This window comes from Danio rerio, chromosome 19, assembly GCF_052040795.2.
Source record: "Danio rerio strain M-AB ecotype USA chromosome 19, GRCz13ab, whole genome shotgun sequence".
Lineage (NCBI taxonomy): Eukaryota > Metazoa > Chordata > Actinopteri > Cypriniformes > Danionidae > Danio > Danio rerio.
This window is the reverse complement of record NC_141039.2, coordinates 44,735,510-44,752,936: the sequence shown is the minus strand read 5'-3', so window position 1 is coordinate 44,752,936 and position 17,427 is coordinate 44,735,510. Positions and strand designations below refer to the sequence as shown.

The window sequence follows — 17,427 nt, the reverse complement described above, 5'->3', positions numbered from 1 at the left end:
AGTGTATGAGTGTGTGTGAATGTGTGTGTGGATGTTTCCCAGAGATGGGTTGTGGCTGGAAGGGCATCCGCTGCATAAAAATACTTGCTGGATAAGTTGGTGGTTCACTCCGCTGTGGTGACCCCGGATTAATAAAGGGACTAAGCTGACAATGAATGAATGAATCAATGAATGGCCTGTGTGAATAACCTTAAAATATTACATTGGTCAAAACAAATATTTCTTAGTTAAACTTAAGCATTCATTTAGTAGTTGAAGGGTAAAACGAGATGAAAGACTGTGTAACTGCTAGCGCTGTCAGGATTAGCAGGCGAGCGCAGAAACTCCATTGAAAATACTAACATAAACTCATATTTTAAAGACATGGTCAGAGGAAATTTAACTTAATGCAGTGCTTCATGTCCGGTATGAGAGCCACTTTATAGTATATATATATATATATATATATATATATATATATATATATATATCAGGCAGTAAAGATCACAGATTTTTAAAGAAATCAGACCTTAAACGTGGTAATTTTATAATGGAAAACGCTAAGGCTGGCTGACGAAAATTAAAAGTCTGTGTGCATATACCACAAACGAGACGCCAACATTTTACGTTTTGTGATCATCTGATTTATGATTCTATAGCTAAATTAATCTGCATTACACAAGTCATACAAAGTTCCCATTTACTGTAAACTGTAGTGAGTTTACGATTTCTACAAGATGTGAAATTTTTAACAACATGGAATCTTGTATGGCGTAAACTCAACGTTGCTACCTTATTTTCAGTGTGGAAGTAAACTATTTTCTGGAAATGTCTTTTGATTCAATGCTAGCCTATAACATTTACTAAATTAATGTTTACGATTACTAAAATAAGTTAGCATGATGGTCTGTTTTTGTACAATTAAAATCGATGAAGTGTCACACATTAATGGCCACACACGCCCACTGATGCTAAAATCTGAGGTTAATTTAGCAAATGTTGAATTTTTCTGCAACTTTTTATATTAAAAAACTGTCACACGTTTAGATTCTTTCCTAACCTAAGAAAACAAACAAGATAACGAGATACAGGTCGAAAAAGTCTATACATCCGACTAGCAGAGCACCCCTCTGTCTTTTAAATCCTCTTTATACAAAGAAGATTAGCCTAACGTTATACTGTGAGATGTGTCAACAGGCTTGACATCATTATACATTCAGCTAAATGTCATAAAGGGACGGATGAGTCGTATAAAGAGAAATCTAGCCACAGAATGGCAACGATTAATCCTGGAAAATCTCATCAAACCGCTTTCATCAAGGATGATCAACAATCTCCTGTGACGTAAAAGGTCTGAACCAATAAACCCAACGAGTCTTTACGGGAAAACACTTACCAGACTCACAACCAGAGCAAGCACTAGCCTAATACACGTGACTAGTTTGAAAATATCATGTCAAATTTATCAATACTTGTCGTCGTGCTGCACTGTGCTGTATATATTTACTTTAAAACCAGTGGCGTCGAATCAAGACCGCCGGATTACCATCCAACTGGATTGTTTATCGACGACCCGACGGAAACGGTGAGTTAAAAAATCGCGCGTGCGCACTTCAGACTGCAGATCGTTCGATAACCGTACAATGCGCTGTTTATTTCAGACAAGAGACCTGCCAAATTTTAAAGACAACCTTCAGAGACAAGTCGTACCCATTTTGAAGAAAAAGTTCAACCGTTTGCCAGGTGTTTGTAGACGTCTGAAGAGGAGGAGGATAACAATTCTGGTATTTCACTTTACTTTATTCCGTATATCGTGACCAGCAACACTGCTATTTCGTAAAACCTGAAAGGGGGCAGTTCACCCACAAATTAAAATTCTATCATTATTTACTTGCTTTAAACCTTTCTTTATTTTGTTAAACGCTAAATGAAGAAAGATAGAAACCTGTAACTTAACAACTGACCTCCACTATTGTTTTTACTACAATTGAAGCAGAGTTTCTGCTGGGTCTTATAAAGTCTTAAATTTCAAAAGCTATATTTTAGGCCTTGAAAAGTCTTAAACTCACTGAATTATTCCGTTGTAGGTCTTAAATTGTTCTAAACCGGTCTTAATTTTGCTGTCCAAGTAAAGCTACTCAATTTGGACTGACTTCCATCCAATGACCAACAATACATATTTTTTATATTTAAGTTTTTTATTGCAAAGAGATAAATCACTAAAGCTGTTAGACATTTTTACAGCGAATTCCCCAAATGGAATTCCCTAATTAGGGGAAAATACACTAAAAACAATTACACGATTCCTCATAATACTGGGCCATTAGAAAAAATCTTAACCCTGTATAGTTCTAAATTTTAATTCTTTATGGTCTTAAAAGGGTCTAAAAAGACTTAAATTTGACTTGATGATGCCTGTAGAAACCCTGGGAAGTTACCGTTTACAGCTCTTCAGAATAGATTCTTTTGTGTTCAACAGAAGCAAGAAACTCAAACCAATTGCAGGAAAGACAATAATGTGTATATTTTCATTTTTTGGTGAACTATCCCTTTAAATCAGGCTTCATCTTAAAATTAAAATTATGTTTTTGGTTACTTGTGACATTCGTATTATTTTTGCCATAGATGGTGCGAATTACAGGGGGGTTTAGGGGTCTGACCCCCCTGATTAACACTTGATCCCCCCTAAAGAACACCAAAACAAGATGTATGGGGGTGGGGGGCCTGCCCTTTTATAGTCAAGTTTAATAGTTCATTTTAATTAAAATAATAAAGTAAATATACATTTGACCATCCCTATAATGGTTCATATTGTGAAAATATTAATTGTATAAACCAGTAAAATTAGAGCACCAACAGACAGCGTAAGTGTTCACAAAACATGTTTCTTGTAAAATAAGCATTTGTACTGTGTGCGTCTTTAAACCTACATGCATAGTTTGTATTTTATTATACACTTGTTGCACATGGAAGTTAGACTGTCTGTATTTTGCAATGTCTGGAGCCAGCACCTAAGCTTTTCACTCATCACAGTACACATGCTGCTGATGATGTGACAATAAAAGTGATACGGTTTGATTTAAACAGTAAAATAAAAAATACATGCAGTCTTTCATAGTCATCCAGTAATTGATGCAAACTTTTCACCGTTTATTTAATATCACAAATGTCATTAAGAACCACTCAATATCCCTCAAAACAAAATCAAAAGTTTGATTAATAAATTAGGTGTAATTGAATTAAATATGTAACTTTGGTTCACTGAGACATATAACCAAACATAAGCAAAAAACTTGCCATGCCATGTATTATTAATTTGAATCAGATTATAAAAATCCTCCCAACAGTTTGTTGATGACAAGTCTGGAAACTTTAGCTTCACCTCATTGTGCAGAATTGAACAAACTTAAGCTGCATTTGAGAATGAAGTATTTCTTACCATTGTCCTTTTTGTTTTCTCCTCAGTGCAACACTGAAAAGTTCTGCTCTGCGATGAAATATTCTCAGCATGGCCACATCTGCTCCTGCCCAAAACGATCAAAGTGCTCTCATTTCTTTTTATGGACATTGTGACCTCACTCTTTCTCCATCTCTCTTTAAATCAAATCACAAAATGCATACGAGTCATTCATGAAACAATCACGTGACTACAGAAAATTCATTTTCCTATTTATTCCTCAGTTCATCAACAGAGGACAGGAAGTGTCACACATCTTTCATAAAAATACACTGTTTACATTTTAGGTAGATCAGTAAAGTTGACTACAGGACAAAAATCAGACCAAATTCACATGGTTTCTTTCATAAAGTGTGGAGTTTAAATAAAATAACCACCTATTGTCCTTACCATACATGTATCATTTTATCAAACCAATCCTTATTGTAAATAAAAATGTACGTCTATACCCAAAACCAGTAGTCTTTCTGCAGATGGCGGTAGATAATCTTGTGTTCAGTGAAAAGTAACCATTGAAGAATTTGCAATGCCAGTGAAGTGCTTTAAAATGAAAGGTTTGGGAATAAACAAACTCCAGCTGCTTCAATATACAGTACAATGCAGTCTTGCATATATCAGTCAGATGTGTTTACAGAGCTGGTATACTTCACGAACCAAGCCATTTCTTCACATGCTTTTCATATAAAAATCTCTTTTACACTCAGGAGGGCAAAGACTTAGTAACACTATGACCAAAAAAAAAAAAACTCTCAAAGTTTCTAAAGGAAAATCTCAAAATTTCTAAAGGAGAAACACTTTAAAATATATACTGAAAATAAAGGATTTTAACAAACGACACCTGCACATTCACGGGTATTCAAATGACTTTTAAGGCTCCAGGAAGAAACAGGTCTGTGTTAATGGATGGATGAGTGTGTCAGTTTAGAGAAAGTCAGGAAAAAGACATGATCTGTAGCACTTTCCAAAATGAACAGAGCCAAAAAAAATAACACCCTGTATAACATTAACCCATAATAACAGAACAAAGAGTTCATTCTCTGTTCATGAAAATACTTGATGTGCTTTAGTGATTATTTAAAACATGCAACACACACACTCTCATATTCGTTCTACACACACCACCTTCACAGCATTTTTGTAAGGACAGGTATATGCAGAGCTTCAACAAAATAGAGACAGGACTCCAATCTTGCATAATGTTTGCCGATTCAAAATGGATATTCCACTGGAGAAGGTAAAGTTAAATCCTGCACAGAGAAGCGTCCATGATTAATGTCAGTCTGGGAAGTGAGAGCACGCCGTGTCTGTTCAGAGTCTTTGTGCATCCAGTCAGATAAAGTCTGGGAGTCTCTGTGGGCTGTTGAGTTATGCCCTTTGCTGAGAGTCTATAACACCAGGCCCCAAAGCCCCTCAACATTTAGTACTGTTCGTTTGGTCAACTAAATAGATTCTATCTGCCTCCGGACCTTGTCTGAAGCTTGGCGGTCAAGCGAGCGTTGCCTGATCACCACTATTATTGCAAAGACAACAGTGAGAGCCAACATGGTGCCTTCAAATTTCCAAAACAGATGCTCCTCCATTTTTGTTGAGCGACAGCTGGATGGAAATCGAAGAGAAAGAGAATTAGCTTAGCATTAGGCGAGTTATGATAATTAGGCAAATCATTGTATAATGAAAAATAATATTGCTTAAAAGGGCTAATAATATTGACCCTAAAATGGTTTTTAAAAAATTTAAAACTGCTTTTATTCTAGCTAAAGTAAAACAAATAAGACTTTCTTCAGAAGAAGAAATATTATCGGAAATACTGTGAAAAATTCCTTGCTCTGTTAAACATCATTTGGGAAATATTTATGTTTTTAATTCACAGGAGAGCTATTATTTTTGGATTCAATTGTATATGCTAGGGCTGCACAATATATTCCTTTAACATCGATATTGCAATGTGCACATCCACAATAGTCACAACACAGGATATGCAATGTGGAGTTATGATTAAAGTTGACCAGGAGAAACAGTTAAGAACACATGAGAAGTGAACTTGTGAAGTTATTGCACCATAATGGAGTGAGCGATTACCATTAGCACGTTTGACAGAGTTCAAAGTATTCAGGCACATATAGTATTATTTAATAAAGAATAATTTTATTTATTATTTTATACAGTACAGCGTTCAACGCTAAGGATTTTTTCTACTGGCCCGATTGGACCAGTGATTCAGATTTTTACTTGCCCTGCCAAAATTTTCACTGGCCTCATAAAAGAAATAAAAAAGTTAGCGACATTTATTAAATAATGTTTCACGAAATAATGTCAGGCGGTTCATTCCACTGTGGCGACCCCAGATTAATAAAGGGACAAAACTGAAAAGAAATTGAATGAATGAAAATAATGTCAGTAGTTGTAGAATTTAAATATTTGAAAAATATTTAGCAGTAAAATATAGCAGTATGGAAAACATGCACGTATTTTATTGCAAAACAAAAGGAGGCTGACTTAAAAGTGACGGCAAACTAAGCAAAACATCACCTTCATTTTTTTCGTCATGCTGTACCTATTTAAATGTTTCCACAAAGTTAGAAACAGACATTTCCTTTAGCCTCATAATTTAATGTCGCGGTCATGTTGCCGTCTATTAAAATTTAGTGACAAGGCAGCACTGCCCCAATCGGGCCAGTAAAAATTCTGTCTACTGTCCCGAGCATCTCTCACACTGGCCCTGGGCCATCGGGCAGTCCTTATTGTTGAGCCCTGCAGTATATACTTTTGCAGTGGTATTTTACACTGATTATTCAAATTCTGTACTTGAATACTTTGTGACTGAATAAAACACTACTATCACACTTCTGTCTGTACTCTTTTGTATTTTTTAGGGGCTTAGTCCCTTTATTAATCTAGGGTTGCCACAGCGGAATGAACCACCAACTTATCCAGCATGTGTTTTACACAGCGGATGCCCTTTCAGCTGCAACCCATCACTGGGAAATATCCATACAAACTCATTCACACACACACTACGGTCAGTTTAGCTCACCCAATTCCCCTACAGCACATGTCTTTGGGGAATCTGGAGCACGCAGAGAAAACCAAAGCTTACACGGGGAGAGCATTCAAACTCCTCACAGAAAAGCCATCTGACCCAGCCAGGGCTCGAACCAAATACCTTCTTGCTGTGAGGCGATTGTGCCACCCACTGCGCCACCTTGCTGCCCCTGTATTTATTGCAGAGAAACTAAATATCGCAATGTCGGATTTTTCTAGTATCATGCAGCCCTAGGATATGCATTAAACTTCAAGTTGAACTTATATAGGGGGAAAAGGAATGATGGGGAAAATATTTGCTTAAAGTGTTTCTATCCCTGAAAAAAAAAAAACATGTATTGGCAAATTAATTGCAAACTACAGAAACTGAATTATGAGAAGGCAATCAGAATGGTTGAATCTTTTCTTAATTTATCTTCCCATTTTAAGCTGAGTTTTTACTCAGAAGTGTGAAAAAGCCACTTTTCCAATATATTGACTCAACAAATTACATTTATTTTTTATTATTTTTTTTTATGTTATAGCAGCAGCATTGGCTATATTCATAGCAACACTTGAAATAAATATTCAATATATAATTTAACCGTTTCTTAATAATTCATTATACAAAAAACAACAACAAACAACTACACTGAAAGTCATACAAGTTGTTTCAATTTAATCAATGATAAATACTTGAGCATAGCTCCAGAAAACACCGTTTTAAAATATTTGCAGAATAAAATCGATCTCTAATAACAAATAAACTTTACATTTTAGTAAAATGTGTTTTTTGTTCATCAAAATAGTCTTACACAAGTCACAAATAGTTTTTTTTAACCCTTTTAAAAATATGCATGTTTAAGTATTGAGTGGCCAATTCTACATTTAATATGCACTACCTGATCATTTTCAAAATGATTCTCATTTCTTTCATTTGCAAATGGATTTACTTCATACAGTTTGTTGTTTATACATTCATCCCATTCCATTTAAAAACCTGAGTGATTTAAACTAAATTAGGTACAAAAAAATAGGTCAAAACTCTATAAACGGTTAAAAGTGTTACATTTTAGCAACTATTAAAGCCAATGAGACTTTTGTTAAAGGTTTGCCTACATGTATATGGCTTCAGAGCTTGGCTCCGTTAGTCAAACAGACTAAGACACACATTTTAGATGGAGAGTCACTGACCTTTTGTATTCGTCTCTGTTAGACTTTGTGCAGTTGATCTTTTCTATAAATCCAGTTTGGCTGCAGGCTGGTATTGTTTTCTGTGAAGATTACAAAGGGCTTAGAATGCAAGCAAAATAATACAAAATACATGCATGCATATACACAGACACACAAACAGATAAATTACATTAAAACATTTTAAACTAGATGGTGGTTAGTGTCATTTTATGAGCCAATCACCTGGCAGCATCTCAAAACATTTGTGTAGACATGTACTGCATGTCAATTTCAAACTACCAATCCTATAATCAGAAATAGAAAGCGTGTCTCCCAAATTATAGCATGTTGAAAATGAGTATAGCGGCATGGTGTCTTAGTGGTTAGCACTGTCCGCTCACAGCAAGAAGGTCGATGGTTGAAGTCCCAGCTGGGCCAATTGGCATTTCTGTGTGGAGTTTGCATGTTCACCCCATGTTGGTGTGGATTTCCTCCGGGTGCTCCGGTTTCCACCAGTCCAGACACAGGTGAATTGAATATAGGTGAATATAGGTGAATTGAATAAACTAAATTTGCCATTTTGTGTGTGTGCATGCATGTTTCCAAGTACTGGGTTGCCGCTGGAAGAGCATCCGCTGCATAAAACATTTGCCGGAATGGTTGACAGTTCATTCCACTGTGGTGACTCTTGATTAATAAGGGACCAAGCCGAAGGAAAATAATGATGAATTGTAATGATATGACAAGATGATTGACAGGTCATGTAACTAAGCAAAAGGATGTTCCATTAATGAGAAATAAATATGACTCTAAAGCTTGCACACACTTCTGTTACACACTGAAAGCAATGTACTTTTTCTTCACAAAAAGCATGCATTGTATGTGGATTGGCATGCAGCAATGATCAAGTTGACATTAGATTAAATACATTTCTCACCAATTGCAAACCCTCGCATACACTGCACTCTTTAGCCACCACAAACTCCTCCAGCTGCCAACATGGTGCTGTCATCGCCTTTGTCACGGCAACTGCAAGACAAACACAAGGATTATCATCACAAGAACTTGATCCACACCATAAGTCTAGAGAAGCGGTTCTCAAACTCGGTCCTGGAGGGCCAACGTCCAGCAGATTTGAGCTCCAGCTTGCCTCAACACACCTGCAAGGATGTTTCTAGAAAGCCTAGTAAGAGCTTGATTAGCTAGCCCAGGTGTGTCTAATTGGGGTTGGAACTAAAATTTGCAGGACACCGGCCCTCCATGACAGAGTTTGGACATGCCTGGTCTAGAGTCTGTGATTTTTTTTTTTTTTTTTTACATACCTGCTGTCTTCTCATCGCTCAGAAGAGCTGCTCCAAATACTCTATAATAAAAAATATGGACAGAGAATTATATTCACAATCAAAGCTTTTGTTTTTTATTATGAGAGAGAGAATTTCGAATTCATTGCCATATCATATTGAAACATCTAGCTATTTCATGGCAAAATCAGATCACACTGTTTCTGGCTATGTCTAATATCTAGCTATATAACTAAAATCTAGCTCAGGGGTGCCCAAACATTTTCTTATGAAGGGTCAAAAACTAAACTTGATTGAGGGTGGTGGGCTGAAGTTAAAATTATAATTACAATAAACAATCCCATTTATAACACAATGGTGTTCAATGCTGAATATGTTGAATACACTTGATTTGCTCGTTGAGGATTCTTACATTTTAATTTTACAGTTTTTCCTCAGTCACTTTGGTACATTTCTCAGATCAGAATTGAAATTTTGCAAAACAGTAAGTGCATTTCTCAAAACAACACATACAAATAGCAAAATACCATGGATTACCTGCAAAAGCCAGTCTCTTGCTCAAAATCCTTAGTTCAACTCTCAAAACTAAATTTCTGTATCAATGAAGTAGTCATTAGAATAAAAAGTCTCTGTGTCAACTGTGGAGGGCTGTCTGATGTAAACTATGGCTAATTTTATGGCGTTGTACTTTGATTTGTTGACAGATTGTGCCATTGTGATACAAAAAGGAAAAGACAGCACTGCATAGCACAAAGAAAAAACTAAACAAAAATAGAAATGTGAACATAGGAATCTCCTTTGAATTGCATTTTCATTAGAAAAAGTCAAGATTCACCTGGGAGGAATTTACCAATTGTATACCCATTAAGAAAAATAAAAGTCTACTGGAAATGTATAAAAAAATGCATTATGACAACTTGTTAGCAAAGGATTAAATGTTGTGGGGATTGAGACTATTCAACAGAGATAAAAAACAAAAAAACAAAAAACATTTTGATCAACATGACATAAATAACTGATAATGTAGGAAAGAGCAGAGAATTGCACATAATAATTTGCTTGGATGTACAAAAGCATTTGCAACTTTTTAAAGATAGTTTTGAGATATTCAATTCTGATCTGAGAAATGGTGACTGATCTGACCAAAGTGACTAATTCATGCACAACATTTAATTTAAACATTTAATTTCATCAGCTTTTTTGTATCTCAACAATTAAACAAACAAACAAAAGTTTATGGTAAAATTAAAAATGACGATCTTTGTGGAAGGCATTGGCCCTAACCTTCCCATCATTCTCTTCTCAGATGAGATGAGCATCTCTGATCTAGCTATTTCATGGCAAAATCTGATTTATAAATATCACTTTTCTATGATAAGAAACAAAATAACAAGACATTAAAAGCAATAAATAATACAGACGATAAAAATTCTACTATTTATGAAGGATTCACATTTAAAAACATTCACTTTAAAGTCTCTCCAGATAAAAGTCTTTGTCTGATAACAATAAAAATAGGGTATTTAAAAAGCATTATAAGCCATACAGTATAATTTTTCTAAAATTTCTGTTTAATATTAACAAGATTTTTTAAATACATTTCTAAACATAATAGTTTTAATAACTCACTGCTAATAACTGATTTCTTTCATCTTCGCCATGATGACAGCACATAATATTTGACTAGATATTTTTCAAAATACTAGTATTCAGCTTAAAGTGACATTTAAAGGCTTAACTAGGTTAATTAGGCAGGTTATGGTAATTAGGCAAATCATTTTACAATGATGGTTTGTTCTGTAGACTATCAGAAAAATATTGCTTAAGAGGTCTGATAATATTGACCTCAAAATGGTTTTTAAATTTAAAAACTACTTTTATTCTAGCCAAAATAAAACAAATAAGACTTTCTCCAGAGGAAATAATATAGAAAATACTGTGGAAAAATCCCTTGCTCCGTTAAACATCATTTGAGAAATATTTGAAAAAACAAATACACAGTAGGGTGAATAATTCTGACTTCAACTGCATGTTTAACACTTTTATTTCTGTTGCAATATTGACATTTTTGGGGGAACTTCTTTGAGTAAATGACTATGAGTGAGTCTTGTGTATTATTATGAGATAATCACTTTTGAGTATATTATTTTTCTCACCTAAGAGACACTAAGCCCCAGAATAAAGCGTGTAGGGCCAGGATTCGGGGTCTCAGACATGACATGGGGATCCTGCAGTCACTCTCCATCACTCTGATGCACATGCGCTTAGAAAACAACACGACTGACGTTCACTGGCGGTTCATCATCGCTCAGAGTTACTTTTCCTTAAAGCAGCAAAACATCCAAAGTATCTGTAATAGAAAAAACTGATTAAAAAAACATAAGGAAGAATGTCATGTAAGGAACAACAACAAATAGTTTGGATGTCGGCATAAAATGAATTAATTTAAGCAAAAGTTATATATATATGATATATATTTCTGAAATTATATTTTTAAAGAGAAAGTCTAAATGTGCAAATATAAAACCAACTTTACCTTAATGTCCAGGATCGCATATAAACTATTGTTAACTGAATGACATTTAACCGTTGTCTTTTGAAATTGATGATTTTTTGTTTTGTTTTTTCGAATAGTAGTATCTCCAACAGAATTATATATCCAAGATGACGCTTTAAATTGTAATAAAAACAGTGTTTTTGAAAATGAAGACAGATGTCAATGGTTTATTTTATTTATTTAGCCTGACATGTTTACTGTTAATTTACCGTTTAATATCTTTATATATATATATATATATATATATATATATATATATATATATATATATATATATATATATATATATATAATACTTTGCGTTCAAATGTGAAAAAAAGTTGTTTTTACCTAGACATTTAAAAAGAATATAATTTAGGGCAGCAATCTCAATAACGTTACTGTAAAACCGTGATATTTAATCCAAGGTTATCATACAGTCAGCATCTTATACCGGGTCATGCCTATTTAAAATGGACATGATGTTTGTCTAAGATAAACATGAACAAATTTTAAATGTACAGAGAAAAAGTTGCCCAACACTTTGATGCTAGGAAACCCAGCTGATTCAGGAAAACTGATAAACACAGTGAGTCGGAAGGTAACTTTAGTGTTAGATTGTCATAATCTCATTATCTGAGCTATTTACGTTAACTTACGTAATGACTAAACAGACAAGCGATGTGTTAAAGAAAGTAAGATAATACAAAAATAACATCGCTTTTTAATAACAGTCTGACAAAAGTAACTACTTTTATTAAGCAAAACGACTTACGACTAGGTTAGTTCGCCAAGTTAAATTAACGTTACAGCTGTTAAACAATAAAAGTGGGCTCGCTAAAAGATACGACCATCAAAAACTAAGCGAAAGCAACTAACATGTAATTTAATTTACACAGAACCATCGAAACCATTAAAAGTTAACACTGAAAACAATATTTACATCTTTGTGTCTTCATAAACAACACTATTTACTAAAAAAATCACCTACCGTATAGCAAACACAAATTCAGCGTTCGTCGAGTAAAACGGCCTGACTTCACTCTTCTGTCATCAATAATACAGACTCGTCATAGCCATGAGCTCAGTAGTTTCGTAAACAGATAAAGTGTGTTAAAGCTCCAGCCAAACACAGTCCACATCAGCAGGAACACGCAGTACTGACCCCAGACCAGCCGATCCCAGCGGCAGGCCCATCAGAGGATCTCTGAAACACCCAGCGGGCTTTAAACTCTGGATTCACACACACGCGCCACTGTTATAAATGAATAAATCACAGAAATACGTTTATTTACAGAGTCCCCTAGATGAGGGCCCGTCTACCATACTCAAGCGGAGAGAATTACGTCACAGCCGAATGTAGGCGCTTTCGGGTGAGCTTGAAACGTACCGCCATCTTGTGGAGCGGCTCCCGTAAAAGCGTCTGGAAATATGTTTAACTTTAGTAAAAGTGAGACTTTATCTCGAAACATTTCTGGAGCTCAAATGGACGTTTAAATGGAATTCTAGTCAAGTTCTCTCGGGTTAAGTCTGTACTTGCTTTCTAAACCACTGTTTAAAGGGTTTTAATACGGACCACTGTAGTTTATTTTATTGATGCAGATACAGTTAAAGACAACATTATTAGCCCTCCTGTGAATTCTTATTAAAGTGTTGTTTATAGAAATAAGACTTTAAACTTTTTAAAAAGCATAATAGCTTTAATAACTAATGTTGTTTGTCTTTGCCATGATTACAGTATAATATTTTACGAGTTGTTTTGCAAGATTTAGTTTCTTTTATTAATGTATACAATTTAAAGGTTTAACTATGTTAATTAGGTTAACTAAGTTACAAATGTGCCTGCAGCAATCATCTTTTATTTTTAAACGATATCTATGTCTAAACATAGTCATCTTGGCTAAAACAAGGCTAAATTTGAGCTGTCAGTGAAAATCTAATAGGCATTAAAAATAGGCCAAAATTAGACTAGTCATCAGTTAAACAGAAATGAATGACTACACAAATAAAGTCTGTCTAATCCGTCTACTTGATGACTACTCTAATTTTGGGTTATTCTTAGATGTCTATTAGATTTTCACTGACAGCCCAAGTTTAGCCTTGTTAGCCAAACTGTCTACATTTAGATGTCGATTAAACACACAATTGTTTGCTGGGTATAATCTTAATGATGTTGACCTTTTTTCCCAATTAAAAAAAAAAGCAACAAGACTCTCCCCTGACGAAAAATATAATAGGTTATATTGTGATTTATTTCTTGCTCTGTTAAACATCACTTGGGAAATATTTAAGAATTAATACATTTTTCACAAGACAAATAATAATTGTCTTTAACAGTCGACTATTCTATAGGCTACGTCTATTTTAAGTAATTAAAATAAATGTTGTTCTTTCAAACTTTATGATAATTTTCTGAGGCGACACAGTGGCTCAGTGGTTAGCACTGTCACCTCACAGCAAGAAGGTCGCTGGTTTGAGCCTCGGCTGGGTCAGTTGGGATTTCTGTGTGAAGTTAGCATGTTCTCCCTGCGGTGTACAACATATGCTGAGTAAGTTGCCTGTTCATCATTGCGGTGATGAATAAAAATAAAGGGACTAAGCTGAAGAAAATGAAAGAATTAATCATTTTGTATAATTAAATATTGATTTGGCTTTGAATCAAAGGGAAAAATTATATAATAAAATGTGCCAGAATAACAATATAACAAACATCAAATAATACAACATATATTAATAATGTCAAAAGGACTGTTTTACTCTATTTGTGATAAAGTACAAATGCCTTGCTAAGCAAAAATCACGCACAAATAAATAAATAAATACATTTTCTAACCCCAAACCTACTTGTGTAAATGTACACTTACATTTATACAGACAATAGTTTTATTAGGATTTATTTAGGGTTCAAATCTATCAAATTTTTAAAATTTTTAATGATGATGATTATTATTAATAATATTGTAATTTTTTTCCTTTAAACCTCTCTGGGTTAAGTTTTGGGTAATGGGGTTTGATTAACCTTGAAAAACCTAATAAAGCAGGCTGGGCTAGTCATCGCAGGATGTATCATTGCTGTAAGACTGGTGCTGCGAAATTTGAAGAACTCAGATACTTCCTCTTTTAGGGTTGGATTGAACTGATGACTTCTACTGCATCATATGAACGTATGTTGACAAGACTTCAGGACTCCACCAACACTCTTAATCAGAAACGGGGTAGCTTTTGCAATATTTGGAGAGCACATAAAAGGAAAATTGAAGGGTTGTCAATTTGACTGTCTGTTATATTGCATTGTATTATTTTATATTTGTTATAATTTTTGTTTTGCTACATTTTTATTATTTTTAAGCGTATTTTTATTATAATTTGTTTACATTATTTTCCTGAATGTTGATTTTGTATTGTGATTTTCATGTCGTGTGGGTCATAAAAGTTAAAAATAAAATCAAAAAGTTCAATTACAAAAAAGAGAAAGAAAGAAAAACCTAAAAAAAGATGTTACACAAAGTACACATCCTATATCAAGACATCACACCCGTTTTTCATAAACAAAAATCTGAATTTATTCATTTTCTTACAATCATATCAGTGTTAAACATACATATTATAGATCAAGTTACCTCTCACATTAACAGTTACCAATCAAATCAATGAGAAAAATAAAGCTTGTTCGGTTTAAAGGGACAGTGACGTCTTTGTGTTTGTTTTCAAATGTAGTCCAGTAGAAACAAATGCCAGAAAGGAGAAAGAAAGCGTGTGCTAGAATCAGATGCGAGGGAAAAGTCAATGTAGAAAAGGTGGCTTCAGTCCAGTTCTGTCCATTAATGCCATGTGGAGTGGCCTAAACAAGTCCACCGTTGTACCGTAAACTCATGGTCAGTGTGCTCTAGCTATAGTATTGTATGTCAGTAAGGCAGAGGAGCGCTGTATTCCCACAATCCCCTCCATGCTGTCCCGTTACCTGAACTGCATGTCATATAAAGCTGGAACCAGTCTGCATGCATAGATACTAATGTGGAGGTCATGCATCAATCTTCTCTCAAAAAAACGTGGCGAGTCTGTACACGGCTGAGGTTAAGGTCACCTGTGAGACAGTTTATTTGTTAATAAAAATAAGATAATATAAGTGATTACGTTGTGCCGGTTGGATCTTTGACCTATTGATCTCTAAGAAATGATGAAAGGCAATCATTGTGAGGTCATAACCTAGTGTAAGGTCATAGTTTTAAAGAGATAGTTCACTCAAACATGACATGTTGTTTCAAATGTGCATGGATTTAGGGTCACCATAAAATTCAAGCAGTATGTAAGGAGTAATTAAAGACGGGCTATTGAATTATTAAAAAAATAATGCACAATGGAAGAAAGGCTGAAGTCAATTATTCTACTCACACTATCATTACAACACCTAAACACATTGTTCAAATCAGGTTTTTGTCCTGTGTGTCGGACTACACAACTCATCCAAAGTTTTGTGATTTTAACTGATATAACTGAAATCATTCAGTGTAGTGATATGGAGCTGTAATGCAGTCAATACCTGCCTGGAACTTTAGCTCTATTTATCTGATAAATAATGGCACACCTTTCCCAGAGATGGGTTGCGGCTGAAAGGGCATCCACTGCATGAAAATGGGCTGGATAAGTTGGTGGTTCATTCCATTGTGGCGACCACTTATTAATAAAGGGACAAAGCCGACAAGAAAATGAATGAATGAACAATGGCACACCTTATGTTCACTGGCCAATCAGAATCAAGCATTCAACATATACAAATACTTTCAATATTTTAAAGTCATGTGCACTTGCCTGAGTTAATCAGAATAACTTCATTATGAGCGTCCTCATTACTCTGTTTGGTGTTTACTAGTATGTTTTTGTCAGATATACTACATTGTAAAAACTATTTTTTTTCTCCGCTAGGAAATACAAACAACAGATAAACCAACGTAAAACATCTGACAAACCTTTGAAGACTGATCTGTTGGGACCCTTAGAGGTTGCTACATAAATCAACCTATTTTTCAATCAATTTTCAACCTCAATTTTCAACCTCAATCAACCTCAATTTTCATGTTTTATATTGGACTTTGCACTGAAAACTACATTACCCATAATGCTGTGCCAAATTTAAACCAATCATAAAGTTGCAGAGAGTAAAGCAAACTAAAGACAACTCCAAAACTTCTCTAGATTTAAAATGGACAGTAATTTTAAATATACACTACCTGACAAAAGTTTTGTCACCTATCCAAGTTTTACGAACAACAAATAATAACTTGACTTTTAGTTGATCATTTGCTATTAGAAGAGGCTTATATGAAAGGCAAAGGCCTCTAGATTACACTTATTTTACCAAAATAAAATATGATCATGCCTTGATTTTTAATGATTTAATTAGGACAGCAAGGTCTGACTTTGCTTAGACAAAAGTCTTGTCACTTAACAGAAATAATGTCCAGTATAGAATATAAAGTCCTGCTGCAGTGGAAACAGAATGAATATTGTGTCTGACTCCCATGAGCTAGGAACACTTCATCCCTACATCTCTGCAATGACTCAAATCAGTTATTAATGAAGTCATCTGGAATGGCAAAGACAGCGTTCCTGCAGGACTCCCAGAGCTCACCAAGATTCTTTGGATTCAACTTCAGTGCCTCCTCTTTCATTTTACCCCAGACATGCTCAAAAATGTTAATGTCTGGTGACTGGGCTGGCCAATCCTGGAGCACCTTGACCTTCTTTGCTTTCAGGATCTCTGATGTTGAGGTTGAAGTATGAGAAGGAGCGCTATACTGCTGAAGAATTTGCCCTCTCCAGTGCTTTGTAATGTAATGGCCAGCACACATCTTGATACCTCAGGCTGTTGATGTTGTCATCCATTCTGCAGATCTTCTGCACGCCCCCATACTGAATATCCGCTTGTTAAGCGGTGACGTGTTTGTGACGTATGTAATACT

At 34.8% G+C, this 17,427-nt stretch overlaps 4 protein-coding genes and 1 long non-coding RNA gene across 16 annotated transcripts in view; 2 read left to right on the top strand and 3 right to left on the bottom strand.

The window, feature by feature from the left end:
- LOC147832648 (uncharacterized) overlaps positions 1 to 1,794 on the bottom strand; it is an 86,553-nt gene extending 84,759 nt beyond the window's left edge. For 5 of the 10 annotated variants that reach the window (XR_015945426.1, XR_015945427.1, XR_015945428.1 and 2 more), the window contains exon 1: positions 1,487 to 1,566. This is a non-coding gene — a long non-coding RNA (uncharacterized LOC147832648). Of the gene's footprint in view, positions 1 to 1,375; positions 1,567 to 1,689 lie in introns of those variants that run through there. The other 5 variants (XR_015945434.1, XR_015945433.1, XR_015945431.1 and 2 more) reach the window with 2 other exon arrangements.
- trioa (trio Rho guanine nucleotide exchange factor a) overlaps positions 1 to 17,427 on the top strand; it is a 573,337-nt gene that overhangs the window by 123,210 nt on the left and 432,700 nt on the right. The gene's annotated exons all lie outside the window — the stretch shown is intronic.
- Positions 1,162 to 3,891, top strand: si:ch211-191i18.4. The gene is given in 3 exon segments (NM_001082931.1): positions 1,162 to 1,564; positions 1,641 to 1,763; positions 3,445 to 3,891. Coding segments are annotated over 3 exon segments (363 nt in total). The 5' UTR covers positions 1,162 to 1,432; the 3' UTR covers positions 3,553 to 3,891.
- On the bottom strand, positions 3,637 to 12,822 carry jtb (jumping translocation breakpoint). Of its 3 annotated transcripts, NM_001044944.1 has the most exon segments (7): positions 3,637 to 5,032; positions 6,534 to 6,648; positions 7,652 to 7,731; positions 8,568 to 8,659; positions 8,953 to 8,993; positions 11,088 to 11,281; positions 12,459 to 12,811. In NM_001044944.1, coding segments are annotated over 6 exon segments (477 nt in total). In that variant the 5' UTR covers positions 11,192 to 11,281; positions 12,459 to 12,811; the 3' UTR covers positions 3,637 to 4,987.
- The window catches only part of kcnq4 (potassium voltage-gated channel, KQT-like subfamily, member 4), a 115,229-nt gene continuing 112,807 nt past the window's right edge, over positions 15,006 to 17,427 (bottom strand). Inside the window, exon 16 of the mRNA XM_088651521.1 lies at positions 15,006 to 17,388. The gene's annotated coding sequence lies outside the window, so the exon portion shown is untranslated. The remainder of the gene's footprint in view (positions 17,389 to 17,427) is intronic.

Bases quoted from the DNA above. Each gene is read 5' to 3' on its own strand.
- jtb (XM_087294621.2), bottom strand. From the start codon at position 11,191: ATGTGCATCAGAGTGATGGAGAGTGACTGCAGGATCCCCATGTCATGT. The intron at 8,994-11,087 runs GTGAGAAAAATA...TTTTTATTATAG, and splicing joins TGGGGCTTAGTGTCTCTTAG to AGTATTTGGAGCAGCTCTTC. The intron at 5,033-7,651 runs GTCAGTGACTCT...ATTTCCATCCAG, and splicing joins AACAGAGACGAATACAAAAG to CTGTCGCTCAACAAAAATGG.